The sequence below is a fragment of the Aspergillus pseudodeflectus genome, assembly GCF_044049435.1.
Source record: "Aspergillus pseudodeflectus strain CBS 756.74 chromosome Unknown BJX68scaffold_3, whole genome shotgun sequence".
Classification (NCBI taxonomy): Eukaryota; Fungi; Ascomycota; class Eurotiomycetes; order Eurotiales; family Aspergillaceae; genus Aspergillus; species Aspergillus pseudodeflectus.
In genome coordinates, this window is record NW_027263779.1 from 82,970 (window position 1) to 110,616 (window position 27,647).

The following is a 27,647-nucleotide window of genomic DNA, read 5'->3' on the forward strand; positions in this document are numbered from 1 at the left end:
CCAAAAGAACTTTATCAAGCCATAACTTCAGACTCTCGCCCTCGCCGGATTATCCCGGTCGCTGCTGGCCAAACGTCCTCTCTAGATCAATATGAAAAACACCACATTCCAGGCTCGATGTAAATATATATCTCCACAACCTTTCAACCAATCCGAGATTAACGACAGATAGATTCTTCAACATGGAACAAATAAGAGACACAAGCTCTCCTTATCCCCAAATGCTTCCATCGGCAGAGCACTTTTCGAAAAGCATGCAAGATCTCGGCGTCCAACCGGACGATATCCTCGTGGTCTACGACCTCCTGGAGGTTGGACTTTACTCTTCACCACGCGTCGCGTGGGCCTACCGCCACTTCGGCCATCGCGACGTCCATGTCCTGAACAACTTCCCTCGCTACGTGAGCCAGGGACACCCCGTAGAATCTGGGCCTTCACATACCCTTGACACAAAGCCGAGCCACTACCCCGTCAAAGAACCGGACGCAAGGGAGGTGATATCCTACGAGGAACTACGCGACTCTCTCATTTCTAGTCCAAAGCACGACGAGTTCCAGATTATCGATGCTCGAATCGCCGGTCGCTTCTCTGGAAAGGAACCAGAGCTCAATCCCACCTTACGGTCGGGACATATGCCAGCGGCGCTGAACGTACCACTCGCTTCGATACTCGGAGCTGAGAAGACGATTCTGTCGGCTGACGAGCTGAGAAATGTATTCCAGGCGGCCGGAGTCAAGGACAGCGTTCCGGCAGTGCTGACGTGTAATTCCGGTGTAACTGCCGTAGCGCTGGATTTGGCTCTGCAACTGAGTGGCTACGGGATGGAACGCAGGCTCTACGATGGGAGCTGGATGGAATGGACGCGTCGAGCAGACGATGAGGGGTTGATTGTGAATTCGCCGCAGTAACCGTGGCGAGGATTCTGGCCAGGAGCAGCGGGGCCGAAAGCGGAGCCTGCCCTTAAATTGGCTGCGGGATCGGAGCAACTCGTACGAATCGCGCCATCAGGCCATCGGCTGACTAAGCTGTTTTTTCTTTCCCCGCCATCAAATTTTCAGATCGACGCAACAGAATTGAATCCAGACTCGATCGAAATCTTCAAAAATGGTGCGCAGTAAAGTGGCCTCTGCAGCTCGTGCTGCCCTCGCGACAAGCCGCGGCTATGCGACCGCCTCCGCCTCCGCCGTGAGCGCTGCCTCGCGCTCTCACAAAGTGGTCGTGATTGGCGGCGGCACTGCTGGCCTCGCCATCAGCCACCAGCTCCTGCGCTCCGGCCGCTTCGTCCAGGACGACATTGCCGTTGTCGACCCGGCCCTCTGGCACAACTACCAGCCCGGCTGGACGCTCGTCGGCGGCGGCCTCAAGACCCGCGAGGAGCTCCGCCAGCCCCTGCACGGGCTCATCGACCCAAAACTCAAGTTCTACAACGAGAGCGTCGGCACATTCACACCAGAGGAGAACTACATCACGCTGGGCAACAGCAACAAGCTCAACTACGACCACCTGATTGTTGCCCCCGGCGTTGCGCTCGATTTCGGCAGCGTCAAGGGCCTCTCCGAGGCGCTGGCCGCCCCAGAGTCGGCCGTCTCCACCATCTACTCGTACGACACGTGCGCTAATGTCTTTCCCTCTATCGAGAAGCTGAAGAAGGGCAACGCGATCTTCACGCAGCCCGCGGGCGTCATCAAGTGCGCCGGCGCCCCGCAGAAGATCATGTGGCTCGCCCTCGACTACTGGAAGAAGGCCGGGCTCTACGACCCCACCAACCCCGCCGGTTCGGCCATCAAGATTGCCTTTGCTACGGGGACACCCACCATGTTCGGCGTGCCCAAGTACAGCGCCAAGCTCGAGGAGCTGCGCAAGGAGCGTGGGGTCGAGGGTCTCTTTACGCATGACCTCGTCGCGATCGAGGGCAAGAAGGCGACATTTGCGCGTCCCAACGGCGCTGCCAACGTGACACGCGACTTTGACCTCCTGCACGTCGTCCCGAAGATGGGTCCGCACGCTTTCGTCAAGAACAGCGCTCTCGCCAACGAGGCTGGATATGTCGACGTCGACGACGGCACGACACGGCACAAGAAGTTCGGAAACGTCTGGTCCGCCGGCGACGCCTCTAGCCTGCCCACATCCAAGACTGCCGCGGCAGTTACAGCCGAAGCCCCCGTCCTCGTACAGAATCTGCTCCGCACAATCGACGGCAAGGAGCCTGATGCCATCTACGACGGCTACACCTCCTGCCCGCTGCTCACGGAGTACGGCAAGGTTCTCCTCGCAGAGTTCAAGTACGGCGGTGTCCCCAAGGAGACGTTTGGAAAGTGGTTCGGGATCGACCAGGCGATTCCCCGGAAGGAGTTCTACCACCTTAAGAAGACCTTCTTCCCCTGGGTGTACTACCAGTCCATGGTGAAGGGTAACTGGGGTGGACCGAAGGGGTGGTTGTGAACTGATCCGTTCCGGCTATGTACATTTTCTTCCGCTTACGTTTCATAGACATAATTTAATAGAGTTTCAAAGACGACTTTACAACGGTGGAAAGTATCTCGGCAGTTTCCCGTCCCCTCCCCACCAATTGCATCTCGAATAGTGTACCTGGAGTTCAGCGTTGGCCACGATGGTGTACGGGACCTCGCCGTCGACTCCATCGACATTACTTTCCAAGTCTGCGCTGGGCGGGAGTTCAACGACGAAACGTCTTGCCGCGGTCACTTCCTTCAAAGGACCAAGTAGGAAATCGCGATATAATTCCCACCGTGGCAAGTCCACCGACCAGGGTATCCTGACTGCTAGGTCGACTAGCCCGTGCATCGCGACGAGAGCGTCAATGGCAGGTTGCCAGCCCGTTTGGATCGTGTCAAGGTAGATCATTTCATCTTTGAAAGGGAAAAGATCCAGCCGAACACATTGAATGGCAGAAAGGCGATCGGGAGTGACGCATCGAGGGAAAGCCGCAAGAGTTGCCAGATCCTCGAAGAAGAGCGTATTGGCAGTGTAGATCAAGTCGACGGCTTCGAAGTATCTGCGTCATCGTTAGGCGGAGCGTTCTAGTCCAGATGGGTTGGCTACTTCTTACATTCCACGACAGGTCCGTAGTAAAGGGAGGATTCTATCCCGGTGAGGCGCTTCGCCTTGCAGTCGCCGTAGGACAGTCCCATCTGCTGCCATGCGCTGTGCACATTTGCTATGCGGGACTCCCCCACACGGCGTGCTGCAGAGTCTCCGATGCGTCCGTCGTACGTGGATGGGAGCACGGGGAATGAGGGCTTCGCGATATACCATCTGGCGCAGTTCCGGCGGCAGCTTGAAGAAGAGGGACTGCTGCTGTGGATGTGCCTGCATAGCGGATGTTGTAAGAGACCTTCTCGAGCGAGAAAGTGTCACCGGCGGACTCCCGCCACGCAAACGACGCATAGTGATGAACCTGTGCGGATGGCAAATGTAGTACACTCCGTTGATGACCGCCATACCGAGCCATAACAGCCACAGAAAGGCGACGAAGAGTCCAAAGGAAGTGGCGTTGAGGGCATCTCTGCCGATGGCTCTTAGGCTATTCATCTTGCCACAGTGGTTAAGCGACAGTGCCAAAGTGAGGTGAGGTCTCTGGAGAAGAAGCTCGTTTTGTCTGTGCCTTGCAGGCAGCACAGATTGAGGCTACTCAGCCACTTTTGTCCCCGCACCAGTCCCGGTTGGGACAAGCAGGCCTTGCAATACGAGGGGCGATGAACAGCCACATGGCTGAGCACTCTTGCTTGAATTAAGACAAGAGAAGCCGCCCGGGGAGAGGACCTCGGGAGTTGGGACTCAGGAAGGGGATCTCTTGCGCGTGGCTCCCGACTATTTTGGCCCGCATCATGAGACCCTCGCACCTCTTTGAGAGGCGTCGAAGATTAGCCTATTTGGCCGACATTAGCCTCGATCCATCAAAGCATTCAGCTATCATACGAGAGTTCATCTTGACCTTCTGACCGGCGGCGAGAGGGAGCTGGACAGCTGGTGCAAAGATGGCACTTTCCACTTTTGGACCGGAGGACTTGTACCAAGCTAGACCATAAGAAGCTTGAGTGTTCTCGGCCTGGACTCCTGGTGGCCTCCTTCCCTTGTGCTGATTGGCTGTTCGTTGGCTCTTTGAAGCTTGGGGCCCCTTGTGCATTGATAATAGCGTGCATTCGCAGCCAATCAAGCGTGGGGGGCGAGATTGGCGAGCCGTGTCCAAACATGGGGTTCCTGCGGGGGAAGCGAGGGCCATCAGACCTTAATTCTCCTTCCTCAAAGCAACACGGCCCGTTGAATGCGACCTTGAGCAGTCACCCTGCCGGATAAATGCCCCCTAGCTTCACACGAGATGGAGTGGCCAGCAAGGCCTAGCACAGCGCTATACTCATGCCCCCCTGCTCAATATTCGCTTTCTCCCAATCAGCCGACTCCGTCTGTCGGCTGGAAGGAGACACCATGCTTTTCAGGGATGCCGCGTCGCGAAGAAGCTTAGTTGGTACTCGTGAGCAGGGATTAATGTCTCTCAATTCATCCATTTTGCCGCCAGTCGAGGCCCGTCAACCCGCAGTTGGAGTCTTGCAGCCTTATATCTTGCGCTCCCTCCCCGTCTTGAATTGTTGTCTCCACAGCACACTTGCCGAGACGTGTCTCTCAACGCAGCCGCCATGGGGAAAGACACCTTTACTCTTGCGGGCCGGGAGTGGCCCAAGGTCACTTGGTGGAAGATGAAGGGGATGCGATTCGTCTATCTCACCTTGTGGGCTGCCATGATTACTTCTGCGACAAACGGTGCGAGTTGCCTTGCTCGAGTTTCGCCTATCCCCCTACTGACATGGCTACAGGCTACGACGGTTCTCTGATGAACGGCTTGCAGGCTCTTGAGGACTGGAAGAAATGTACGTCTACTTGATCGCTTGAACCAGCGACATGCTAACAGATTCCAAGCATACAACTATCCCGAAGGCTCGACTCTTGGACTTCTTGCGGCGTCCATGTCCATTGGTTCCATGCTTGCCATTCCGGTCGTACCTTATGTGGCCGACCACCTCGGTCGTCGCGTCGGCGTTGTCATCGGGTGCGTGATTATGCTCTTTGGCGTCGCGATGGTTTCCATTGGATACAAAGTCGCGCTGTTTGTCGTCGGTCGGATTATTCTCGGTTTTGGTCTGGGAATTGCTCAGGAATGTTCTCCTCTGTTGGTCACTGAGCTTGTCCATCCCCAGCATCGTGCCGTCTACAGTACCATTTACAACTCGCTCTGGTATATTGGAAGTCTGGTTGGTGCCGGTGTTGCCCTTGGTAAGCTTCATCCTCGGCAGGACACAGGATGCACAGACTGACCCTGGTAGGCACAAACAAGATCACCGGCAGTGACTGGTCGTGGCGAGTGCCGTGTCTTCTTCAAGGTGCCCCGTCTATTTGCCAGCTGGTCTTCATCTGGTAATTTGTTCTTCCTCCCCGTCGGGACCGCTGTTTCCAGGCTGACAAGTAGCAGGATGGTCCCCGAGTCTCCCCGCTGGCTCGTCTCGAAAGGGAGGATCCAAGAGGCCAAGAAGGTCCTGGCATACGTCCACGCCCAAGGCGACGAGGATGACGAACTTGTCAACGTCGAGTTTGACGAGATCCAGCAGACCATCGCCATGGAGAAGGAGCTCGAGGGTAATTCGTGGGCTGAATTCTGGTCGACCCCTGGAAACCGTCACCGATTGATCATTCTGGTCTCCATCGGTTTCTTCTCCCAGTGGTCGGGCAATGGAATCGTTTCCTACTTCCTCCCCGAGGTAAGAGCGCAGACCGTGGAGCTCAGAGACGAAGCATAGCTGACAGAGCAGGTCCTCAAACTCATCGGCATCACCGACAGCAACAAAGTCCTCACCATCAACCTGGTCCTCAACGCCGTCAACGCCGTCTCCGCAACCGGTATCGCCTTCTTCGTCGAACAATTTGGCCGTCGCAAACTCTTCCTCACCTCCTGCATGGCCATGATCGCCTGCTTCACGTCAACAACCATCTCCCTCGCCCGCTTCCCCGAGGGCCCCGGCGGCAAGGACACGAACGCCGGAAACGCCGTCATTGCGTTCATCTTCCTCTTCTACATCTCGTACAACATCGGTTTCAGCGGTCTCCTTGTGTCTTACTCGTCCGAGATCCTGCCCTACAGACTCCGCGCCAAGGGCCTGACCATCATGTTCCTGTGCGTCAACACGAGTCTGTGGTTCAACCAGTACGTCAACCCGATCGCGCTCAAGGACATTGGGTGGAAGTACTACATCTTCTACTGCGTGTGGCTGCTCTTCGAGCTGTTTATCGTCTGGAAGTTCTACATCGAGACCAAGGAGACTCCCCTCGAGGAGATTGCCAAGTTCTTCGATGGCGATGCGGCTATTGTCGGTGGTGAGGCGGCGACGGAGAAGGTTGCCCAGTTGGTCGGGAGGCAGACCGAGGCAGAGAGTGAGAAGGGACCGACTATTCATACTGAGAATCGTGAGTAGGATGATTGTGATGGTTGATGAGCTGGCGAGGGGAGTCGAGGGCAGGTGCGTATTTGGCTGTGGCTGGGTGTGGCGGCCGAGGGAGAAGGGAATTTATCATGCAGGAAGCAACTAGGCAGTAGTCAATGAGAGATAAGCTTATATTTGATCAATTATACCCATTGCATCGATTAAATATCCCGAAATTAAAATCCCTGTAAGCACAACGCTATCCGCCCAGAACGCCGTTCCAACCGTCCCAATCCAGTCCAAACCGTGACCCATAAAAACCTAGATACAGTATCTCAGAAAAAAAGTGTATAGTGCATCCAGTAGTGCACCCCCCATGACCACTCCCCCACCCCCTCATAAACCCCAGAAGAATAGAAGCTCTATCTCCTCCCCTTTCCCTTCCCCTTGGACCTCATCGACACAAAAATAATCCCATTCCAGAACCCCCTCAGGGACCCGAGCGCCGCAACAGCAACCATAAGCGGATAGGGTTCCTGGCCCGGATGCCGAAAGGCATAGATCCGGTTTATCGTCGGGGTGACCCACGTCGTCAGCAGCGCGAGGAAGAAGAGAATCGGCATGAGGAGGAATTTGCGGAGGGAGACGGCGGATTGGGGGCGGATTATGGGGCCTGAACGCTCCGTTAGAACTAATATAATACTACCGAGTGTGAACTGGGGAATGCGAGGTGGGAGTGTGTACCATCAAGATGTTTCATATCGTCTCGGCTCATCGGGGCCCGCGCTGTGATGGACTCGTCGCTTGGGGATGCGGTGGAGGAGAGGATGAGGCAGTCGTTGTTTGTAAGCATGAGTTCGTGGCGCAGTTGGAAGATTTCGTGGCCGATGTAGATGTACAGGATGAAGACGACCATGATGATGATCCTGCGACAGTCAGTACAAGAGCCTTGGATTATGTTCCAAAGAACGGAAGCATACCATATCGGCGCGTAGTAGAATATGATCCGGAAGAGAACCCAGTTCGGGGAGATGGAGCACCAAAACTGGCACGATCTATCAGTATCATGCTAATAATGACGGTCTTGGGGAGGAAACCAAGACTCACCACTACACTGCCATATATCGGACCCTTATCCGAGTCACGGACGAAGAGAAAGACTAGCGCAGGGATGAATGTAAGAGTGGTAATAACCACGAGATACTTCTTCTCTAGACGCCGCAGCCGCTCGGGCTCATAGTGATAGAAGACGACGAGGACAACGTCCCACGTCATGGCGAGCGTCCACAGCACATCCGCAACAGGGAACCTGCAATGTTATCAGTTCTGCCAGTGCCATCGCATCCCCATTCAAAGTCGAGGATCATACATCTGCAAACAAAACCCCTGAAACCTGCACAGTGCAGAATGATCCCCCGCCTCGGGCCCGCTAACCGAGATCATCGTCGCGATAAAGTCAAAGAGGTTATAGAACGCATTGATGAGCATAATACGATGTGTTGGACTGCGAAAGTTCTCTGAGAATGTAAACGTCGCGAATATTGTTGCCACGCCCAGTAGCGAGAGTCCCGATGCCGTACGGCCCGCAATGGACAGGCGATATAGCTGCTCGCTGGAGAGCTTCATGGTGAGGTTAGCTTGTCTTGGTGTCCCTGTACAGAGACGACAGTGCCTTGCTTGGCCGGCAGGAGCAGGAGGTGATGGGTATAGCGCGTGGCCTCGCCTCGCACTCCATGAGCAAGGTGCAGCAGGCCAAGGCAGGGTCTCAATCACATTATCTACAAGGCGGAAAGGGGTCGGAACCAAGAGTCTGGGAGGGCATGATTAAAAGGTGGTGAGAATGACGCGAGAGAAAAGCAAAGATGGACGTGAGGAGCGAGTCTGGTGGGGGAGAAGGATGGATGATGGCATTGTGCGATCCGAAGCGCTATCACGCCATCTGCCGCGCTTCTGATGGAAGATGAGGGCTGATCTCCACAGAGCTGCTGCTGTGTTTTTTTTTTTTGCTTTTTCTCGCTCGCCAGAGTCCACTGAATCCGAGGGCTCCCGCGGCTTGAAATTATGCAAGTGCGCTCCTGGCCAGCCGTTTCGAGGCCCCTTAACGGCTGGCATCGCCTCGATATTGAACTCGAAGAGCCCAACATGAACCTCAGCGTAACAACAAAGAGAGGATCCCAGGAGCAATGCTAACGCGCAAGCTCTGGATCCAGTCGCGTCGCACTCAGAATCAGGGTCCAGCGCATGCCATGCCATGCCATGGCATCTCATCTCGATAAGATCTCGCATGAGCTTGTGCTGAAACCCTTGCTTTCCAAGACGACATGCACCATCGGAGATTGAAGAGGTGATATAGGGGCGCATGTCGCCATTGCAGCCCTATCCTGATCGAGAGCCGACCGGCACCGAGCGCGATCGGCAGTCCGGGCGCTGCTGCGGCGTTATGTAAAGCCCGATGCCCCCCATCTTGCGCATCGCGGTACCCGCGGCTGCCAATCCTCCGAACTTGGCAGAGGCTTTTTGCGGTGAATTCTGTCGTGGTCGCGTGCCAGGTTGTCGGGATGGGATGGATGGGCCAGGATGGTGGCTGTTCCTGCAGCTGAGACGCCCACGAGGGGGATGCTGTCGCACGAAAGACGAAGCAGAATGCCGAGCGACGATTCCAAGAACTCCGAAGTAAAGACTGGACCACAGGAAACTTGAAACTCGAGCATTGGACTGATCACAATTACTCTGGGGCTGGGTCGAGGCCCAATTGGTGCCAGAGGGTGGCGGTGCACAGCGCTGGGCATCAGGAGTCAGGCTCTCACAGCCACCAAGGTGCGCTCCTTGCATTTGAGATCAAAGTCCATGCCCCATAATCGAGTTACAGTCTTCTTTTGACACAAAACTGTGCGATCGTCGACGGATGTGGGTGATCCGCCGCCTGCTTATTTTTTGGTTCCTCCCGAGAGAAAAGTACTGACCTGCTCTGATGGGGCGGCAGACAGGGAGAATGGATGAAAACAATAGTATTATTGGTCATGATCGTGATCAGGAAGGAGAAAAAGGTAGATGCGGGATAAATCGAGTCAGAGCGTGTTCCCGACAGGTCTATCCCCTTCACATCTGACATTACGGTACAACGTGCATCTTCCTGGCACGAGCAACAGAGGCATACTTGCCAAAGTATATCCCACAGCGTTCAGATGACGACACAATCACCTCCGCTCCTCGACCTGCTCAACCATCTCGACATCCGTCGCCTCGATCTTCTCCCTCGCCTGCTGCAGATCCGCAACAACAACATCGTCCCCAAAGATATGCCCAATCTCCTCGAGCGTCTTGCCCTTGGTCTCGGGAAAGTACAAGAAGACCGTGATTGCGCCGACAATGTTGGTGCAGATGAACAGCGAATAGTACTTGTATCCGACGTTGCTAAAGGCAATTGGCGAGACCTGGTTGAAGACGATGTTGATGAGGACGTTGCACACCACCGAGATGGACGAGCCCTTGGCGCGGATGGCCATGGTCATGATTTCGGGGACGTAGATGTAGTGGATCGAGTTGTAGCCGAGGGAGTAGCTAGGCATGGTCAGTTGTGGTACTAGCTGACTTGGAAAGGGCAAACTCACATCATGGAGAACAGGAAGATAAAGGCAATGGTGAAGCCCTTGGCCACCATGTTGTCGCTGTTGACGAATCCGCCAGAAAGGCCCATGACAATGGCCATGTCGAGTGTCATGGCGACACCGGTGATCCACAGCGTCTTCTTGCGACCCCAGGTATCGACATAGTACAGGCAGACCAAGTTGGCGAGGGGTCCGACAAGCCCGTAGATACTAAACAGACCGAGTCAGCACTTTCCAACCAGACCAGCCCATTGAAACTCACCCCGCAAGCAGAGTAACGTTATGCCCCTGCATCCCCAACCCCTTGTACAGATCCGTCTGGTAGTAGTTGATAACATTGATACCGCTCAGTTGCGTAAATGCCTGGACAAGCACAGCGAGAATAAGACGCTTCCGGTTGCTGGCGCGGTTGAAGAGGTCGGCCCATCCGGCCACATACTGGCTCTTCTCGAACCGGAGCTGTTCGCGGATCTGGTGGAACTCGGCGCGGACGAGGGTGTCGTCTTGGCCTTCGTGGCCGTGGAGTTTCTTGATTACTCTGAGAGCCTCGTCGTCGCGCTCTTGCTCGAGGAGCCAGCGCGGGGAGTATGGGAGCCAGAAGATGCCAATGAGGATGATAATGGCCGGGAGACATTCTGCAAAGGAAGCTTGTCAGCCTGTACAACAAGTGGAGAGGGCGTTTTATTCTTACGAAAAGCCAGAGGAAATCGCCATTGGAATTGGCCTGTCGAGTAAGAGCAGCCGAAGCCCACCCACTGGACAATGTTAGCCACCTGCAGATTGAATGAAGAGGAGAGACAACGTACGTTGGCAAGAGCAAAACCGATTCCAACAAACTGAGCGTGCAGACCAGCAATCAAACCCCGCCTATGCGATGGGGCAATTTCCGAGTTGTAAATGGGAATCGTCATATCTACTCAGGTCAGTATCATTATCTTTATCCCCAAAACACTCGAATAACTGACTCATGATTCCCACGGCGAACCCTCCGACGATTCGCCCGGCGATCAGCATGCCAACATGCACCGTGGCGGCCTGAATAATTCCAGCAATCAGGGCGATCACGGCTCCAATGGCGATCGTCTTCTTGCGCCCGAGGTAGTCGGCACTCCATCCTGCGAAGAAGACACCAAACACCGTGCCTGCGCCGAATGTACTCACGACAGCGCCTTTGATGCTAGCTTCAAGGTGTTAGATATGGATTCACGGCAACGAGAGGGCGACTTTACGAGTGAAAGGAGCGAAGTAATCCAGGAACTCGGGTTGCGCGATAACCGTGGAGACGATTCCGGAGTCGATACCGTACAGAAGAGAGCCGACCTGGAGGAGGAAAAGAACGTTAGAACCATTGACAGAAAAGCCTGGCGAGAGTACCAACCGCGGCAAAGAGACCGCATGCCCATGTATAGGCGTTGATGCGCTGGTCATTCGAGGAAGCCATGTTGACGGCGTCTACTCCAAGATTTCTGAATAGGACATGTCATAATGAAAACCCGCGTGGCATTGAACATTTTATAGCTACCAAAATACCCGGTTCAAAGCTCCAAAATCCTCGTGGCAGAAGCAATCCGGGCCCCATGGGGAGCCCCGGCAAAACGTGCAGGCTAAATTCGAATCCCAGTTGGAGTAACATGATCGGAACCGTCCGGATAGCAGATTGGACGAGCTGGAGTCAGCAGCGAGAGTCTCCAAGTTTGCCACAGCTGCCATGCTCCAGACAGGATTGCCTTGTGTCGGGTGGTGCCACAGGGCTGCCAAAGAGCCAAACCGAGGCGCTGGGACTGGCCCCCACGTGGGGGTTATCGATCTAGTGTCAGCCAAGGCTCGCTAACAACGGCATATTTGGAGTAAGGCATCGACTGAGCTTGACTCGGAACTGCTCTTCCATGGATACGGGCCCTGAGGTCGATATTTAACTGGATGCCCGGGTAAAAACAGCTGTTTTATGTGAATATCCGGCGCCTAAATGCTCGAATGTGCCGATGCTGGCCGGTGACAAGTGACACGACAAGGCCAGGGCATCTCCGAGCTGCGCAAATGTATAAGAAAGACATCGGCTGATTGATGATTTGATTCCACCCGAGTAGACATTCTCCTCGCTAGCAGAAACCATGGTCAAATTCTCGCACGGCTGCTGGCACCCAGCGCCCGACACGCTCATCGACTGGGCTGTGGAAACCGTTGTTGCCGAGACTCGCGGCGACAAGCTGCATTTCGTCACAGTAAGCTTCTGCCAAGTTTGCCATGGCTGGGCTGCCTTGGAAATTATCAACTGACATTTCTGCAGTCGTCGAAGCCCATCAACCACCGGGGAGACACGCTCAACAACCCAACCCTCACACACTCCCTCAGCTCACCCATTGAGAATGTACTGTATCTCTCGTCGACCCACTGGACAAAACAAAAGAGCGTCACACAAGGCCCGCACTTTGAGCTTTTCCCCGCAGGTCGACCGGAGCAGCTGGCAGTTCAGACAACAAAGGCTGAAGAGGGCCTGAAGCTCGATGCAGGCAGCCTCTCTGCCTCTGTGGATACCCGCCCCAAGTCGTTTGATATTAGCTTCCACGCGAAGAACAAACTCCTCACTAAACTCGGATGGCGCTCGGTTGGCTATGTGAAGCAGGGCACCACCGCTCTGCATCCCCGCGCCAACTATCTCGACCCCAACAAGGGCAAGCGATGGGTGACCTACCAGCTCCAGCTCGGCGTCGGAGACAAGGTCTACGGACTGGGCGAGCGATTCGGTCCCTTTGTGAAGAACGGACAGGTAGGCTGATCAAACTCATACATAATAGCCCGGCAATGCTAATCGTCCAATAGAGCGTCGAAATCTGGAACGAAGACGGGGGCACGGGCTCGGAACTGACATACAAGAATATCCCCTTCTTCGTGACCTCCGCCGGCTACGGCATCTTCATCCCAACCTCCAACTTCCTCTCCTTTGAAATCCAGTCCGAGCGCACAACCCGCGTGAACATCTCTGTCCCCGGCGAATCGCTCTCCATGTATCTCATCTACGGCCCGGACCCCAAGTCCATCATCGAGCGGTACACAACCATCACGGGGAAGCCCGCTCTCCCACCGGCGTGGACGTTTGGGCTGTGGCTCAGCACGAGCTTCACGACGGAATACGATGAGGGGACTGTTACTTCGTTCCTTGATGGGATGGCGGAGCGCGAGATTCCCGTGAGCGTGTTCCATTTCGACTGCTTCTGGATGCCCGGGTTCAAGTGGTGTGATTATGAGTTCGATAAGGATTATTTTCCCGATGCGAAGGGGCAGCTGGAGCGGATTAAGAAGCGGGGGATTCATGTATGTCTTCCCTTGCTTAGAGTTCCTGGGCGACAACTGCTAACTGGATGCTAGATCTGCGTGTGGATCAACTCGTACATTGCGCAGGAGAGTTCCATCTTCGACGAGGCCGCAGACCAGGGATACCTGCTCAAGCGCACAGATGGAAGTGTGTGGCAGTATGACTTCTGGGTATGTTTCCAGCCTCCGGGTTTTCCATTGACATCACTCACCGGTTAATGCAACAGCAAGCGGGAATGGGCTTCGTCGACTTTACAAATCCCGATGCCTGCAAGTGGTACCAGGGCAAGCTCCAGGCCCTCATCGACATGGGCGTCGATTCATTCAAGGTGCGCACCACATCCCAACCCAAACTAATAACACCATCTAACCACTGCAAATGCCAGACCGACTTCGGCGAGCGCATCCCCACCGGCGACGTCGTCTACCACGACGGCTCCAGCCCCGAAAAGATGCACAACTACTACGCCTTTCTCTACAACAAAGTCACCTTCGAGGTACTCGAGAAGAACTTCGGCGCACACAAGGCTGCCCTTTTCGCGCGGTCCGCCACAGCCGGGTGCCAGCGGTTCCCCGTGCACTGGGGCGGAGATCCGTACAGTACTTTTGAGGCAATGGCCGAGACGCTGCGCGGCGGGATGAGTCTGGCGCTTTCGGGGTTCGGGTACTGGGCGCATGATATTGGGGGGTTCGAGGGGAAGCCTGATCCCGCGCTGTTTAAGCGGTGGATTGCGTTTGGGTTGTTTTCGAGTCATTCGCGGCTGCATGGGAGTGGGAGTTTCCGGGTAAGGCTACTCCATGAGGCACCTTCCTGGACTTTGTGAGAGAGACTAACCATGGATAGGTCCCCTGGCTCATCGACTCAACCGGCGAAGCCGACAAAGTCCTCAAGCACTTTGTGCAGACCAAACACTCTCTCATGCCGTACCTCTACTCTAGCGCCATCGAGACACACCAGACCGGCGTGCCAATGTTACGGGCCATGTTCCTCGAGTACCCCGAGGACCCGATGGTCTGGCATCTCGATATGCAATACTTCCTCGGCGATAGTCTCCTCGTCGCGCCGGTGTTCAATGCCGAGGGGAGCATCCAGTACTACCTGCCTAAGGGCGACTGGTACGGTTTACTCGATGGAAAAATCCGTACGGGAGGCGGGTATGTATCTGAGGAACATGATTTCTTCTCCTTGCCCGTTCTTTTGCGGCCGGGGTCTGCTATATTCCGTAGCGTGGGTGAAAGGAAGGAGAGCGTGGTATATGACTGGAGTGAGGATGTGGAGCTACTGGTTAACTGGGTGGAGGGGATGGATAAGACAGTTCGGATTGCGGATCATGAAAAGGCTGGTGAGTTCAAGGTTGCTCTGAGGGTCCAAGATGGCCAGGATGGAGTTACGGTGGAGGTCATCAAGGGGAAGATCCACGGGGCGGTGGCTGTCAAGGTGGTGAACAAGGACATCGCCTCTGCAGACGTGGGCATGACCGAGGGCAACATCGTCCGTCTCAAGGAGGGCCAGACGAAAGTAACATTCCAGCTAAAATAGAGCACATACGCACACAACGGTATGTTGGATACCCGCCAATAGATAGAAATAGAAATACCCCACGACATAAGCCACTTAACTCTACCTCCCCTCTAGATACTCCTTCAGCTGCCGCCGACTATCAGCCAGGACATCATAGCGAAAATTATGTTCCCAGATCTCCGGGATCGTGTTCGGCGGCTCCACACCCTCGGGCATAAACGGCCGCATGCGATCGCGCACCCTCCACATCTGGTCCTGCCCGGCGTTCGACATGACCTGGATCCCCGACGCGCGCTTATGTCGGATCTTCTCGAAGAGTGCGATGCGCCGGTGAATCTCGTCTCCGGGGGTTCCCTCCAGGAGACCCGCAAACACTTCGCCTAGGGCACCGCCGTCTTCGATTGACATGGCGCCGCCTTGGCCTTGGTCTGGATATCGTTAGAGGGCACATGGCGCTTTACGAGATACTTACGGGGAAGCATAGGATGAGCAGCGTCGCCGATTAGTACGAGACGCCCCTTGCTGATTGTTGGGAGGGGGTCGCGGTAGAGAAGTGGCCACCGCTTGATGTCGGTCGCTTTTCTGTTTCAACGATTAGCCAGGACGTAAATGAGAAGAGCATGCGCCTACCTGATGACATTCAGGAGATCGGGATGAAAATCATGGTAGTAGGACAGGATGTCGTCGATGGTCGCGGAGCGATCCCAGTCTGCGCATTCGTCAGTCGTTTATTGAATGCCAAATGCTTACGGTTCAATCAGCAGGTACCTACCTTCTCGTTCATGATCGTCAATCTGCGGATCGTTGTACATGGCCACGAAGTTCTGAATCATGTTGCTACCAATGGTCAGCATCCAGCACAGAAACTCACTGGCAACTGGGCACATACTCAGCACAAGGATACCGCACCAATCTCCGCTGACCTTCTGGTGCAGTAAATATCGTCAACATCCCATCAGTCACGGTTGTGGCCCCTTTATCAAGTGTCGGCGCAATGTCAGGATCGTTCCGCAAATCTTCTGTAGGAATCAAAAACCGAAACACGGACCACCCCGTCGGCTCAACGTGGGTAGAATGGCCATGTACAGCGCGAATCGCCGTACTGTGCACCCCATCTGCCCCGATCACCAAATCCCCATACTGAACCGACCCATCCGCCAGCGTGATTGAGCCCTTATCCGCATCATACCCGACGACCTCGGAGCGCAGCCGGATATCCACAGGCCGACCCTGTCCCTCCGGATCCCGCGCCAGTCGTTGCAACTCGTTATGTAGATCCACCCGGTGAGCCAAGTACCACGGACCGCCAGAGTGCTCTCGGAAGTCAGGATACGCCATGTCCCTCAGGGTCTCGAGGGTGTCTCCGCGGGCGAGGATGTGCCGACGGGCCGTGACCAGGCGCGCACGCTCGACTTGGAATTTCCATTCCAGCAGAACGCGCGATGCGTTTGGGCAGATGTTTAGCGCGGCGCCAATTTCGCGGGCGAGGCTGGAGCGTTCGTAGATCTGGAGGTGTGAGAGTGAGTGACTCGAGTCTTCTGGTGGAATGTGGAATCGGGGAGTTTGTGGAAGGACTCACCGTGACCTGGTGTCCTCCTCGTCGGAGACCGATGCCTGCGGCTAGTCCTGCGATTCCAGCTCCCACAATGATGACCTTCATGGTGTCGCCTTGAGATATGCTGCGGAGCACGTCTAGATTGAATCGAGACCTCGCACTTGTCTCCCAGACTGTCGGGTGCAGACTCGGTGAGTCGCTCGTGCCGTCACCGGCCGCATTAAATACACCGGTGGCCCAAGGGCCAGCGTGCCCCTTCGGAGCAAGTCTGGGTCGCACAGCCTGCAGAGTCATGGTCGACTCGGACTCCTTGCATCTTGTTTCATCCCTGCCCGTTTACCGCGATCGAACTGAGGCTGCATCACGAGGGTGGCGTTCGACGATAGAGATCAAGCCCAACATGTTCCATTCTCTGTATCTTATCGTATATAATGCATATATATAGATCAATATCGCCATTTGCCACGATACTGGCGAAATGTCACAAGCTGACGCCCACGCGCCGAATTAGTCATCGGCTTACACCCCCGCACATGGATCAACCTCTCACCATTTAACCTTTCTCTTCTTCTTTTCATCTTCTTCACAATCTTCGATATCCAATCATCCTCATCAAGCTCCAAGATGCCTCGCGCCGTTGCAAGAGTGGGCGACCACATCATCGCAGAGACGGATACATGGGAGGTCGTTGAAGGGAACATCTACGTATGCATGCGAATAGTTACCCCGCGTATTTGGCTGACCAATCCAGTTCCCGCCGTCTGCGATCAAAGACAAGTCGCTTCTGAAAGACTCCGATTTGTCGACCTTTTGTCCATGGAAGGGGCATGCGTCGTACTGGAGTATTGTGGTTGATGGCCAGACGCTTGAGAACGCAGCCTGGTACTACAAGGAGACGTATGATGCTGCTAAGAATATCGAGGGATATGTTGCCTTCTGTGAGTTATTACTATAATCTATGAATCCAGATACTGACGTTGGGTAGATAAGAACAAGGTTGATATCGTGGAGGAATAGTGGCCCCGCTTCACCTCGGGCAGGAGCCATGGCACATAGCGAGGTAGATATCACAGACAGTTGAGAGTAAATGTCTAATTCCGAAGATCGTATACATCAACCATCTTCTTTGCTTCATTGTCGCATTCCTCCCTTAGGCGGATCTTATGAAGCTTGACGATAACATCCAGAAGCTGCAGGGCGACTGCATTGCCTGCATATTGCCCGATATGTTGAAGCCGTCCGACAACCCACTGCCGAGTCTTACTCCCGACAACCATAGATTGCCCTGCTGTGTAGAGAGTCCAGGTCAGCAGGTACCCGCCCGATGCGTTCGTGGACAAGGTATCCACAGACGGGAAATGGTATCCCGTAAAGGTTGGTGATACTAGCCCCAGGCCTTGTGGAACAGTAGCCAGCATATCGCCTGCTAGCGTTGCCTGCAGCTGCAGCGATTCCCGAAGCTCCAGATTCAAATGCGCCCGTGTCTGCGGTGCGAGATCCGTGGAGAGGATCTTGTTCAGAAGGTAGTACATGATATTGCAGATCACCATCTGCGCCATCCGGGCGTTGTTCCAGACTCTGATGGCCCAGGTTGACTGATACATGTCATATCGACCGTTGTAAAACAGCTCTGAATCGGCATCAGCCGCTTGGCAGGGAGTATACGGTTCCTGAACAGCGAGCAATTCAAGAACGTGCTGAAAGTCTTTCTGGAGTGTCGTCGCTTGTTCTAGGAAAACAGTCCAGGGAATCTCCCCGTTATTGTCTCGGACGCCCCAGAGGAGGTTCGCATGTTGAGCAGCCAACACACCCAGAAGCCAAAACGCACTTGTAGGATCGACATGCTTCATCGCCACGTCCTGCAGCTCCCACATGTCCTGTGGAAACGGCCGATTATCATGCACGCAGGCAAACACCAGATCCGTCCGCACTTGGTTAAACATGAGTAGGGCGGCGGTGCTGGAAAATTGGCTCTTTCCCCGGGCAACCAGGAGCGCTGCAGCGCCATGGACATGTCGGGCCCATGATTCGAGATTGGAGACGTGCTCGAATACACCTAGTGAGATTACTGACATCAAAGTACTATCCTTCACAGACTCGACGGGTGACGACAGGGCCGTGTTCACGCGATGGATTGCCTCGGAGTATTTGGTGCGTGCATGTCTAACCAACTCAGGCTGTCGAGATGAATTCGCCAGCGCAACAAGACCAATGGCCGCCATGCTAGCGACCAGCGCTGGGCAATCGCCATCGGCGCTATAAACAAGCGGAATATAATTTAGATACCCACTCGAGGGCGAGTGTCCGCCAATAATGAAATTATGCAGGAAATAGTTGACGCCGATCTCGTCGAGGTTGGGGGCCAGGCCGCGAACGGGTTCGGGCGAGTCGGCCGTTTTATGACCATTTTCTGACATGTCGGTCGCCGATGATGTCGAAGACTTTGCCTTGGACCGCTTTATGATCTGGCTGGTTTGGTCGCGGAAGACGAGCTCCCATTCGTCTCGATAGCCACGGCATGTTTCGTGTGTGCGGATGCATTGGCCGCAGTGGGGTCGTTGTTTATCGCACTGTCAGGAATCAGTCAAGCCCTCCACAGCCATGCAAAAACGCCACAGGGAAAAGAGGAGGAAAGATAGGGCACCCACTCGTCGCTTGACCGTCCGACAATTGGCGCAGTTCCTCGAGGGCTTTGCGTGAGACCCAAAGTGCGGTGACATTGTTTACCCCGGGGTCGTCATCCAGGAACCGCGAAAAGGGAAAGAGAGATGCAGCATGAAGAAACTTGGCTTTCAGAAGACTAAAGTGAACAAGCTTCGCCTCGCTCAGCCCTCTTGAGCTCCACCAGCTGAACCGCCCCCAAATCCATACAACTGCGCTAGTCCAAACAGGGTATCTTAGATGTTCGGCCAATCAGGTGAGGTTGGGGTCTATACAGCAGCTGAAGGTGACGCACCCTGACAGATATAAGGGAAGCCAGAGAGAGATGTTCCATCGAAGATATAAAGACTCCCAGTTTCCTGACCTTGAGTTACACAGACAAAGTTACTTCCATTTTCATTCCCCAATCTTACTCTGCAACAATTCCACCACAACAATGGGCACCGTCACCTACCGAGATGGCATTGCAATCCTCCAGCTCATCATATTTCCCTTGATTCTCGTCGCCGCGTTGTTCATCTGGAACCGCACCGGATGGAGAGCTGGCAGCAAGATCTGGCGATACGGGGTCACCCTATCTCTGATTCGTATCGCTGGCAGTATCTCCTCATTGGTGACAATTGACCACAATTCACACGATGCAGAGGTCGCCGTGGCCGTATGCGAGCTGATCGGTCTCGCACCACTGTTACTAACCTACGTTGGCGTCCTAAGACAGATGTAGGTGGTTGACTGTGACGTTGTCTCTTCGACTGATATGTACTAACAACGGTGTTTAGCGATACGGACCAGCGACTACCTCCAAGGTTCCTCAACATCGTAACGATCGTCTGTTTTGTTGGCCTAATCCTCGGTATCGCGGGAGTAAGCACTGCAGACGACAGCGATGACGGAACCTATCACCCGGGCACCATGGTCAAAGTCTCCATGGCCCTCTTTATCGCTACCTTTGTCGTCTTCGCCTTGATGGCCGGTTGGCTCCGGCTTCAGCTCCAGTACTCACTCGGCGCATTCCAAAAGAAGCTCTTCCTCGCCGTTGCGCTTTCTTGCCCTTTCCTCGTTGTACGGCTAGTCTACTCAGCGATTAGCGATTATGCCGACAATTCTTCATTCACGGTCCTGACGGGAAACCCAACGATTTATCTGTGTATGAGCGTCCTGGAGGAGATTGTTGCCATGGCTCTTACTATGGCCCTGGGGATGTCGGCTGTTCTTGAGAAGGACTTTGTCCGGTATAATTCGGTCAAGACTCAGGCGGGCCCTGATGTCAGTCATGTATGAGGATGCCAAGTGATGAGTATCTGGCAGAGTTAAATGATGTTCCAATTGTATCTTTTTCTGCGTTGCATCTTGGATGGCATTTGCTGCCATCAAGCGGCGCTATCCGGACCATATATTGTTGTTGCTTGAAGCCATATATTCCATTTTATGAGTCCACAGCCTGTTTTCAATGACACTATATGCGCGTATTTGAAGGAATATCTGCGCCGTCTGGCTCTTCGGGACGATCTACTTTTTCTTTATCTGGGCCGTACACGAAGAGATTCATCTGCGGGATCCCCAGGGGAGGTTTGGGGGGGTTTTATGAGCAGCTTTTGACCATATAGACACCATTACTCATATCAGTTGGAGCAATATATTAGGATTGAACATAAAACGTTGTAGCTGCGCTCCATGAATGCCAGTCTAGGATTAACAAATCACAACTTCGACACAGCACTACTTGTAAACCCCCCATCGATGACCAAATTCTGCCCCGTGATATACTTGGCCGCATCACTCGCCAGAAAGGCCGTCGCCGTCGCAACATCAAACGCATCGCCCATCCTCCCCATCGGAATCGGCTGCTCCATGATCTTCCGATACGCCTCGGGCTGCGAGGTCTTCATACTCTCCACGAGCGGCGTATACATCAGCCCAGGCGCAATCGAGTTCAGACGCACGCCCTTGCCCGCATACATGACGGCAGTGACCCGCGTAAAGTGGATGACAGCTGCTTTTGCGGACGAGTATGCGACTTGCGGCTTGCCGATATACCGCATCCCCGCGATACTCGCGTTATTAATCACCACCCCGCTCCCCTGCTTCTCCATGACGGGAAGCACAACATGACACGCCGTATACACGCTCTTCAGGTTGATCTTAATCTGCCTCTCCCACGTGTCCTCGTCCATACTCGCCGGATCGCCCGTTGCCGTCGCGCCAACATTATTAACCAAGATATCGATGCGTCCATATTTCTCGAGGACAGCATCAACGACCTTCTTCACATCAGACACGGACGTGACATCCGCCTGGATAACGTCGCAGACCCCGCCGTCTGTGCGGATTCGCGATGCGGTAAACTCTGCGGCGGGGAGGCTGAGGTCGCAGCCGAATACTTTGGCGCCACTGTGGGCAAGGACGCGTGCGATTGCGGCGCCGTTGCCCCATGTTTCTGAGCCGGGGATTTTAGATTGCCCGATGCCCATTATCAGGGCGGTTTTGTTGTGCAGGTCGGGGTATTTTGCTAGGGTTTCCATTGTGGTCTATTGTGAGATGTGTTGTAGATATTATGGAGGTGAGGGAGAGCGGGTGGTATGAAGTATGGAGTTTGTTGAAGGGGAAAAGGAAAAGGGAGAAAGAAAAATTGCTATCTATACTGCGAATGCAAGAATTTGGACTGTTTAATTATCCATGCTACAATCACGTAAGACACTATAAAGTGACACACTAAGATAAGAAAGACGATAGGGCAGATTGGATTTTCGGGCCTACTGCGCGCTGTCTCGGACGTGTTCCTGAGCTCCGGCGCTCCGGGGGGCGGGGGGAGGGGAGGCGAGGTGGAGACCACCGAGACCACTGACTCGTGAATCACATCTCCAATCTCCTCTCGGCCTTTTGAGCGAGATTAGATCTTTTAGGTTCTGTTTGTGGGATTACTCCATATTGACAGTTGATCAATCATTGATCACTAGGTAGGCTTACGGAGTTGGGATTTAGATTGTAAGCTAAACTACGTAGTCTACGTTTGTTCTTTCATCCGATCATTCATTAGTTAGATTATCGCCCTCTAACTTAGCATCAGATCCTGGCACAAGACCGTTGCAATTTCCGCATCCTTTGCCAACGTCGGACTCGAGCGCGCCGCGTCCTGTAAAAAGCCCAGGGCAAACGAGCACCATTGCGGGTACGCAGCGGGGAGCACCTGGCGCAGTCGGGGCTCAGGGTTATGCCGGAAGCAGTAGACCATGATAATCTGGGCGAAGAGTCTGTTATCGCACGTCAGTATACCTATGCGGTTCAAAAGTCAGATGTGGACAAGGACGTACTGGCAGGCTATATGGAACTTCATCGGCATGCAGCTCTTCATGACGGAGAATAGGCGGATGAAGGGCTCCCAGCCAAAGATCTGGTTGAAGAACTCGGTGCATCGACGGAGCTCTTCGTCTGTTGGGTTCGCTGGGTGGTGGAGGGTTTTGTGGCTGGGTGAGTTAGCTTCACAGGGCGTCGACGTCAAGCGAGTGGACACCATGGCGAGGCTTACATTATAAGCCTTCCGAAATGGAACTTTGCTATGATGTATCGGAACCGAAGCCACGAGACGACGAGGATCTGGCTTGGAGACTCGGGCAACGGGACGAGGTGATCATCATTGAACTGAAGGGTAGCGGGCAGTCGTTCCCGCCATCGCTCGAGCTGCTGATGGAGTTCCTCTGCGACTGACTGCGAACTATACTCGCCTACCGTAACATTAGAAAGAGATCGAGAGGCGGACGTAGGGATCATACTCGTCACAAACATGGTAGTCTTGGTCCTGTTCAGGAGTATCCGATGAGCAACCTGTGCCAGAAAGTGATACTGGTGAAAGGAATCCTCCTCGTCGGCTTCTGGATTCAGTGGGAGGAAGGACGGCTCCTTCATTCTGATAAACCTCGGCAGCGGTATCCGTTGAGCCATCTCGTCTAAATGGCAACCGGGAAGTCTTAGTTCCTGTGTTAAGATGGAGTCGAACATGACGATGTTCCAGAACAGGCGGGACTGCATATCTGCCACCCATTCGTCGCAGGGTGTTGGAACGCTATAGTGACTGTTAGTTTGGATGCTTGCACCGCTTACGAGGTAGGGGATGTGTACTTCTCCCAGAACATTCGGCAGCACACGCTTGCCCGATTGGTCATGGTGCACCAGTCGACAGGGCGTACTAGTTGAGCGTAGAATAGCCTGCGACGGTGAGTTATGATTTCAGTCCCTAGTTGCAGGAATGCATACCCTGACAGCAGATAGTATTGGCAACTCTGCATACAGTTGTCATTAATCAACCACCCGATGCGTTTTCGGGACTCGTTGAAGAAGACAAGGCCAGGCGTAGTCCCATCAGTGCTACTGCGCCTGTCCTCGCGGAACCCATCTTGAGGCAACGTACTCCAGCGGCCCTGGGCACGAAAGTCGCGGGCTTCGCGGAGAGCAATCTTGGACCAGCAGCCCAGGGCCATCACCGCCAGCAGTACACAGCTCTCGACGTCATAGCCAAACTCCCCATTGATGGCAGTGGGAAGGGTATGTCGAAAGAAGAAGGTGCGATCCACAAAGGGATAGTTTAGGTGAAAGGTCGCAAAGTACGAGTGGCACAGCTCCTTGACGAGCGAGATACTGAGATTCCCCAGGGAGTCCTCGTCCTTGGTGCCAGGCCGGGGCACGATTGGAAGGCGCGGTCGCTTCAGCTCCAGCGAGGACGAATAGTCGATGCCGCACTCGCTCACGATCAACTGGACTGCGTCCGGCAGCATAGAAAGCACAGGCTTCCAGGCAATCACCTGGTGTGCACTCCACGGGACGATAGCCGACTGTGGGTAATGCGGCGCCGTCTCCACCACCTCATGCGCCCCTGGAGAAATGTAACTGGTCGATCGTGGATTGTCGTAGCCTGCTCCTGCTTCTGCCTCTGCTGGCCATGGCTCGGTCGCATATGAGAACTGGCCTGGCCCTTTTGCAGCAATGTTGTCGACTTTGGACTCTAGTCTGCCAAGAATCCGGAGCAGTGCGTTCGAGGACAGTTCGCTGCTGGCAGATGGTTAATTGGGCATTTCTTCTTCTTGTCCAAGAGTGTGTTTACCGCGAGGGTTTCCGATGGCTGTACAGACACTCGACCCCCAGACTGCGACACAGTCCACAGGGGAACTGCTCGTCGCAGCGAGTCTTCTTCACGCGACAGCGCTCACAGGCCTAGCTTTGGCCGTTGATTATTGATCCTGCGAATTGGACAAGTCCATCAGCACGACATACCTGTCGCGCGACATCAGTGCGGCGCTTCTTGCCCCGCCGCTCGCTGGCGTCTTCGGGGCTTATCTCGTCGCCAATGTGGCTTGCCATGTTTTTGCACAGTGGGCACGAGTTAAGCGGCTGTGTGTGGGTGTGGATGTGGTGGAGGAGGAATCGTTCTGGATTTCAAGACGCCCGGAGTCTGCTCCGGACGCAGAGACGCGACCAAACCCCGCGGCTGCTTGATACGCCCAGCTGGCCACTTTGCTTCCGGGGCACATGCGGGGTGGGCTCCACCAGACACTCGTGTTGGACCAATTGGTTTGGGCTTGGTAACACGTCGGTGAGCATTTGCAGCTGTTCCGCTTCCTCTGGATCCTTTTCCTGTGCAAAGTACGATTTATCAGGTATTATTCATCATTTATCATCTAACTTACTAACTACTGTGAGGTTTCCATGTTAACGAGAAAGGCCAATCTCAGCAGCCTTGATCTGCAATCCCAGGATCCTGGAATAGTATCGTGAAATCGCCAGGTTGCCTCCCATGAACCACAGCCCCCGGTGGCCCGACGGCCTCCAAATGCCTCGCATCTCGCCGTTTGCGTCGAATCCCCACACGTCGCCAACTGCATCCGCCGTCTCGTCCCCAAACAGGCGTCTGGTCTGCGTGCGCATGTTCTGGTACCCAGTAGCAAGGATAATCTCATCCGCCTCGAGCTCACTTCCATCGGCAAACTTCAGACCCCGGGGCAGAACTTGTTCGATTTCAACCCCATGCTTGACCTTGATCTTTCCATCAATGATCAGCTGACTTGCACCGACATCGATGTAGTATCCACCACCACGCTGGAAATACTTCTGCAGCAGGCCCGCTCCATCCGGTCCCTTGTCCACTTTAAATCCCGCTCGCTCGAGACCATCAAGCGTAGCCTTGTCATGCTCGTTTTCCGATTTAGTCACGCCAATCTGTTGTGTCTTGAGTAACTCAGCAGGCAAACCCCAGAGCCACAGATCTGCATCCTCAGTTGGCGGTCCATTCTCGTCGTACAGACCAGCAAGGCCAATGTTGGTGATTGCCTCCGAGGAGATGACGCACGTGGTACTCCGTTGAACCATCGTGACCTCGTAGCCCTTTTCGTAGAAATCCTGCGCGATATCGTGGCCGGAGTTGCACGATCCAATGACGATCGCCTTTTTGCCCTTGTGTTCGTGCAGGGCGCCCTTGAAGTCCGAGCTGTGGCAGATGCGATCTCCCTTGAAGCTATCCAGGCCAGCTAGCGGTGGAACATATTTCTCGCCAGAGTGGCCCGTGGCCTGAATGATGTGCCGGGGATGAACCGTCCTCGTAGACACACTGTTATCAGCACTGCGCCGCTCAAGAACAACAGTCCACTTCTTCCCATCCCATATCGGAGTTCTAAGAGTCGTCCTCGTCCAGACGTTCAGTTCGAGTGCCTTTGCGTAGGACTCGAACCACTCGGCGAGCTTGTCCTTTGGTGTAAAGACCGGCCAGTGAGGTGGAAAGCTCACATACGGCATGTGGTCGTACCAGACGGGGTCGTGTAGAACGAGCTGGCGATATCGTTGGCGCCAGTTGTCTCCGATGCGGTCGTTCTGGTCGATGACCAGGGCGTCGACATTGAGCATTTTGAGTCGAGCTGCAGCTGTTAAGCCGCCCTGGCCGGCGCCTGTGATATTGTCAGACCACATTCTTAGTACGGGCAGGAGACAGCAGGCGTACCAATAATCAACACAGCAGGTTCCCTATCAGTAAACTCAGCATCCTCCTCTCGTCGCTCCTTCCAGTTCTTGCGGTCGGGTCGTCCTCCGTGCTCGACTCCCTTTGAGCGACGCCCATTCAGTGGCTCCTCATGTCCCTTCAAGTCGACCATCGAGGTAAACAGGGCCAGGATCTTCCACTGCCCATCCTCCTCCACTAGTCTAACAACACCCCTCCCGTTCCCAAACTCGAGTGCAATCGTGGTGAAAAACTGAATTCCATGGGAGTCACCGAGTCCATCGAGTGCGCAGGCCGTCGGTCGGCGAAAAGCCGAAGTGCGATCGATTTCGACTTGGAACGGCCCATTCTTCGAGCTTTGCAGAAATGCAGCAATGTCCTTGGGGCCTTTTACTGTCTTGAGATTCCAGGCTAGACAGAGATGGTCGCGCCAGTAGCCGGTGCTGTAGAAGAGAGACGCGGCCGAGTTAAAGTCTCCTTTTGCCACTGCCTGGTTGAGTTGATCCACGACGCCTTGCGCGACTGCGTCGGCGTCTGCAGAGGACAGGTTGGACGGCGATGTTGCTGGCCACTTGCCAAGAGGCACATTCACGGGGCCTTGATCTTGGATAGAGACAGTCATGGTGATGAGTTTGCTCGAGAGAAGAAACGCGTTGAAGCGGTTGACCCCTTTTGCCCCTCCATGATTATAATTATCTAGGATGAGGAATCACAAAATCAAGCACCCCCGCATACAATGAACCCCGCAAGATGCGATGATCGCATCGATCTCGCAGCATCTCCGATCCGATCCTCGAGACGAGCCCTCATCTCCAAATCCAAGTCCACCGGAGCCCTCCGGGGATCCCCACAAAGTACGAGCGACGACTCCCGGAGCACTTTGCCCCCTCCGCCGATCGCCATTCCGCGCGTCCGCTTGTGGCAATCCGAGAAACCCTGTTGCGACAGGGGGCGATTGATTGGCTTATGCTGGCTGCTCCTTTCGGGAAATGTACCCACTGCTGTGTCGGGCGCCATCCCTTTGTCTGCTTGACTCGCCGAGTCGCGACCTTGGAAGTTGGAGACATTTTTTCTCGTGGTGTCCTTGCGCTTTGGGCAGTGGGCTTGCTCTCAGTCGAGTCAGCCACGAGTCTCCAGTGCTCCAGTACTCCACGACCAAGACATCAGCAAATCCGGGGTAATCAGGAGGTCAAGACGCGGGGAGGGTGGAGACATCTCCGAGCACATTGGTCTCCTTAAATATCGTCTGAGTTCAACAACTATGCAAAATCCCGAAAAGCAGTTGGAACTCGACTCGATATACATCACCAAAATGACTGCAAGCGATAATCTCGAAGCTGATCTGGACAGCAAGCGCCGGTCCAGCCAGTCCGAGCAGATCCAGGAGCTCAGCCTGGAGGAGGCCGAAGCTGAGAAAAGGTAATCACAATGTCCTTGTTGTGATATCTGGCGACAATCGCTAAGACATTTTGTATCAGACTCATTCGAAAAATCGATAAACGACTTCTCGCGCCGACGGCCATCATCTATTTGCTGTGCTATCTCGACAGATCCAACATTGGTCCGCGATGAACCCCCC

The 27,647-nt window shown here is 54.5% G+C and overlaps 17 protein-coding genes across 17 annotated transcripts in view; 8 read left to right on the forward strand and 9 right to left on the reverse strand.

The window, feature by feature from the left end:
• Positions 1 to 182: 182 nt before the first annotated feature.
• Positions 183 to 2,442, forward strand: BJX68DRAFT_252222 (uncharacterized protein; the record flags this gene model as incomplete). Its single annotated transcript, XM_071042512.1, has 2 exons — positions 183 to 864; positions 1,121 to 2,442. The coding sequence occupies 2 exons, from the start codon at positions 183 to 185 to the stop codon at positions 2,440 to 2,442; spliced, it is 2,004 nt and encodes a 667-aa protein (XP_070904110.1).
• A 78-nt stretch (positions 2,443 to 2,520) lies between these two features.
• Positions 2,521 to 3,552, reverse strand: BJX68DRAFT_261625 (uncharacterized protein; the record flags this gene model as incomplete). Its single annotated transcript, XM_071044191.1, has 2 exons — positions 2,521 to 3,016; positions 3,071 to 3,552. The coding sequence occupies 2 exons, from the start codon at positions 3,550 to 3,552 to the stop codon at positions 2,521 to 2,523; spliced, it is 978 nt and encodes a 325-aa protein (XP_070904111.1).
• An 897-nt stretch (positions 3,553 to 4,449) lies between these two features.
• On the forward strand, positions 4,450 to 6,631 carry BJX68DRAFT_113827 (sugar porter family MFS transporter). The gene is made up of 6 exons (XM_071035956.1): positions 4,450 to 4,779; positions 4,833 to 4,886; positions 4,936 to 5,289; positions 5,340 to 5,430; positions 5,486 to 5,771; positions 5,823 to 6,631. The coding sequence occupies exons 1-6, from the start codon at positions 4,656 to 4,658 to the stop codon at positions 6,480 to 6,482; spliced, it is 1,569 nt and encodes a 522-aa protein (XP_070904112.1). The 5' UTR covers positions 4,450 to 4,655; the 3' UTR covers positions 6,483 to 6,631.
• Positions 6,632 to 6,853: 222 nt separating this feature from the next.
• Positions 6,854 to 8,057, reverse strand: gprI (putative cAMP receptor (Car4); the record flags this gene model as incomplete). The annotated part of the gene is made up of 5 exons (XM_071044192.1): positions 6,854 to 7,104; positions 7,176 to 7,357; positions 7,412 to 7,476; positions 7,539 to 7,740; positions 7,801 to 8,057. 5 exons carry the CDS (start codon positions 8,055 to 8,057, stop codon positions 6,854 to 6,856), a joined length of 957 nt encoding a protein of 318 aa, XP_070904113.1.
• BJX68DRAFT_113996 (uncharacterized protein) lies at positions 7,981 to 9,043 on the reverse strand. The gene has a single exon (XM_071035961.1). The coding sequence runs from the start codon at positions 8,790 to 8,792 to the stop codon at positions 8,256 to 8,258; it is 537 nt and encodes a 178-aa protein (XP_070904114.1). The 5' UTR covers positions 8,793 to 9,043; the 3' UTR covers positions 7,981 to 8,255.
• Positions 9,044 to 9,204: 161 nt separating this feature from the next.
• On the reverse strand, positions 9,205 to 11,535 carry BJX68DRAFT_113983 (sugar porter family MFS transporter). Its single transcript, XM_071035960.1, has 8 exons — positions 11,418 to 11,535; positions 11,269 to 11,359; positions 11,005 to 11,220; positions 10,846 to 10,952; positions 10,731 to 10,794; positions 10,302 to 10,674; positions 10,043 to 10,249; positions 9,205 to 9,992 (listed from the first exon to the last, which is right to left on the reverse strand). The coding sequence occupies exons 1-8, from the start codon at positions 11,478 to 11,480 to the stop codon at positions 9,629 to 9,631; spliced, it is 1,485 nt and encodes a 494-aa protein (XP_070904115.1). The 5' UTR covers positions 11,481 to 11,535; the 3' UTR covers positions 9,205 to 9,628.
• Positions 11,536 to 11,943: 408 nt separating this feature from the next.
• Positions 11,944 to 14,932, forward strand: BJX68DRAFT_114021 (glycosyl hydrolases family 31-domain-containing protein). Its single transcript, XM_071035962.1, has 7 exons — positions 11,944 to 12,261; positions 12,327 to 12,806; positions 12,860 to 13,351; positions 13,406 to 13,522; positions 13,579 to 13,680; positions 13,738 to 14,136; positions 14,196 to 14,932. The coding sequence occupies exons 1-7, from the start codon at positions 12,151 to 12,153 to the stop codon at positions 14,889 to 14,891; spliced, it is 2,397 nt and encodes a 798-aa protein (XP_070904116.1). The 5' UTR covers positions 11,944 to 12,150; the 3' UTR covers positions 14,892 to 14,932.
• A 40-nt stretch (positions 14,933 to 14,972) lies between these two features.
• BJX68DRAFT_252226 (FAD/NAD(P)-binding domain-containing protein) lies at positions 14,973 to 16,533 on the reverse strand (the record flags this gene model as incomplete). The annotated part of the gene is made up of 6 exons (XM_071042513.1): positions 14,973 to 15,301; positions 15,346 to 15,455; positions 15,504 to 15,582; positions 15,646 to 15,710; positions 15,763 to 16,379; positions 16,453 to 16,533. The coding sequence occupies 6 exons, from the start codon at positions 16,531 to 16,533 to the stop codon at positions 14,973 to 14,975; spliced, it is 1,281 nt and encodes a 426-aa protein (XP_070904117.1).
• BJX68DRAFT_225977 (uncharacterized protein) lies at positions 16,489 to 16,876 on the forward strand (the record flags this gene model as incomplete). Its single annotated transcript, XM_071038438.1, has 1 exon — positions 16,489 to 16,876. Exon 1 carries the CDS (start codon positions 16,550 to 16,552, stop codon positions 16,871 to 16,873), a length of 324 nt encoding a protein of 107 aa, XP_070904118.1. The 5' UTR covers positions 16,489 to 16,549.
• Positions 16,877 to 17,016: 140 nt separating this feature from the next.
• BJX68DRAFT_225978 (uncharacterized protein) lies at positions 17,017 to 18,833 on the reverse strand. Its single transcript, XM_071038439.1, has one exon. It carries the CDS (start codon positions 18,648 to 18,650, stop codon positions 17,520 to 17,522), a length of 1,131 nt encoding a protein of 376 aa, XP_070904119.1. The 5' UTR covers positions 18,651 to 18,833; the 3' UTR covers positions 17,017 to 17,519.
• On the forward strand, positions 17,053 to 17,445 carry BJX68DRAFT_261631 (DUF427 domain-containing protein; the record flags this gene model as incomplete). The annotated part of the gene is made up of 3 exons (XM_071044193.1): positions 17,053 to 17,133; positions 17,180 to 17,366; positions 17,414 to 17,445. The coding sequence occupies 3 exons, from the start codon at positions 17,053 to 17,055 to the stop codon at positions 17,443 to 17,445; spliced, it is 300 nt and encodes a 99-aa protein (XP_070904120.1).
• Positions 18,834 to 18,931: 98 nt separating the features above from the next.
• Positions 18,932 to 19,203, forward strand: BJX68DRAFT_114039 (uncharacterized protein). The gene has a single exon (XM_071035963.1). It carries the CDS (start codon positions 18,964 to 18,966, stop codon positions 19,126 to 19,128), a length of 165 nt encoding a protein of 54 aa, XP_070904121.1. The 5' UTR covers positions 18,932 to 18,963; the 3' UTR covers positions 19,129 to 19,203.
• Positions 19,204 to 19,525: 322 nt separating this feature from the next.
• BJX68DRAFT_261633 (uncharacterized protein) lies at positions 19,526 to 20,370 on the forward strand (the record flags this gene model as incomplete). Its single annotated transcript, XM_071044194.1, has 2 exons — positions 19,526 to 19,809; positions 19,869 to 20,370. The coding sequence occupies 2 exons, from the start codon at positions 19,526 to 19,528 to the stop codon at positions 20,368 to 20,370; spliced, it is 786 nt and encodes a 261-aa protein (XP_070904122.1).
• Positions 20,371 to 20,789: 419 nt separating this feature from the next.
• Positions 20,790 to 21,724, reverse strand: BJX68DRAFT_276595 (SDR family NAD(P)-dependent oxidoreductase; the record flags this gene model as incomplete). The annotated part of the gene is made up of 1 exon (XM_071048138.1): positions 20,790 to 21,724. Exon 1 carries the CDS (start codon positions 21,609 to 21,611, stop codon positions 20,790 to 20,792), a length of 822 nt encoding a protein of 273 aa, XP_070904123.1. The 5' UTR covers positions 21,612 to 21,724.
• Positions 21,725 to 22,141: 417 nt separating this feature from the next.
• Positions 22,142 to 24,441, reverse strand: BJX68DRAFT_261635 (uncharacterized protein; the record flags this gene model as incomplete). The annotated part of the gene is made up of 8 exons (XM_071044195.1): positions 22,142 to 22,340; positions 22,401 to 22,553; positions 22,616 to 22,811; positions 22,860 to 23,149; positions 23,206 to 23,292; positions 23,341 to 24,132; positions 24,185 to 24,294; positions 24,355 to 24,441. 8 exons carry the CDS (start codon positions 24,439 to 24,441, stop codon positions 22,142 to 22,144), a joined length of 1,914 nt encoding a protein of 637 aa, XP_070904124.1.
• Positions 24,442 to 24,748: 307 nt separating this feature from the next.
• BJX68DRAFT_276599 (flavin-containing monooxygenase) lies at positions 24,749 to 26,851 on the reverse strand. Its single transcript, XM_071048139.1, has 2 exons — positions 26,072 to 26,851; positions 24,749 to 26,018 (listed from the first exon to the last, which is right to left on the reverse strand). The coding sequence occupies exons 1-2, from the start codon at positions 26,688 to 26,690 to the stop codon at positions 24,790 to 24,792; spliced, it is 1,848 nt and encodes a 615-aa protein (XP_070904125.1). The 5' UTR covers positions 26,691 to 26,851; the 3' UTR covers positions 24,749 to 24,789.
• Positions 26,852 to 27,380: 529 nt separating this feature from the next.
• Positions 27,381 to 27,647, forward strand: part of BJX68DRAFT_252230 (major facilitator superfamily domain-containing protein) — a gene marked incomplete at both ends in the record, with an annotated part of 1,828 nt that continues 1,561 nt past the window's right edge. The window contains 2 exons of the mRNA XM_071042514.1: positions 27,381 to 27,487; positions 27,547 to 27,629. Of these exons, the coding sequence (XP_070904126.1) occupies positions 27,381 to 27,487; positions 27,547 to 27,629 (190 nt within the window). The remainder of the gene's footprint in view (positions 27,488 to 27,546; positions 27,630 to 27,647) is intronic.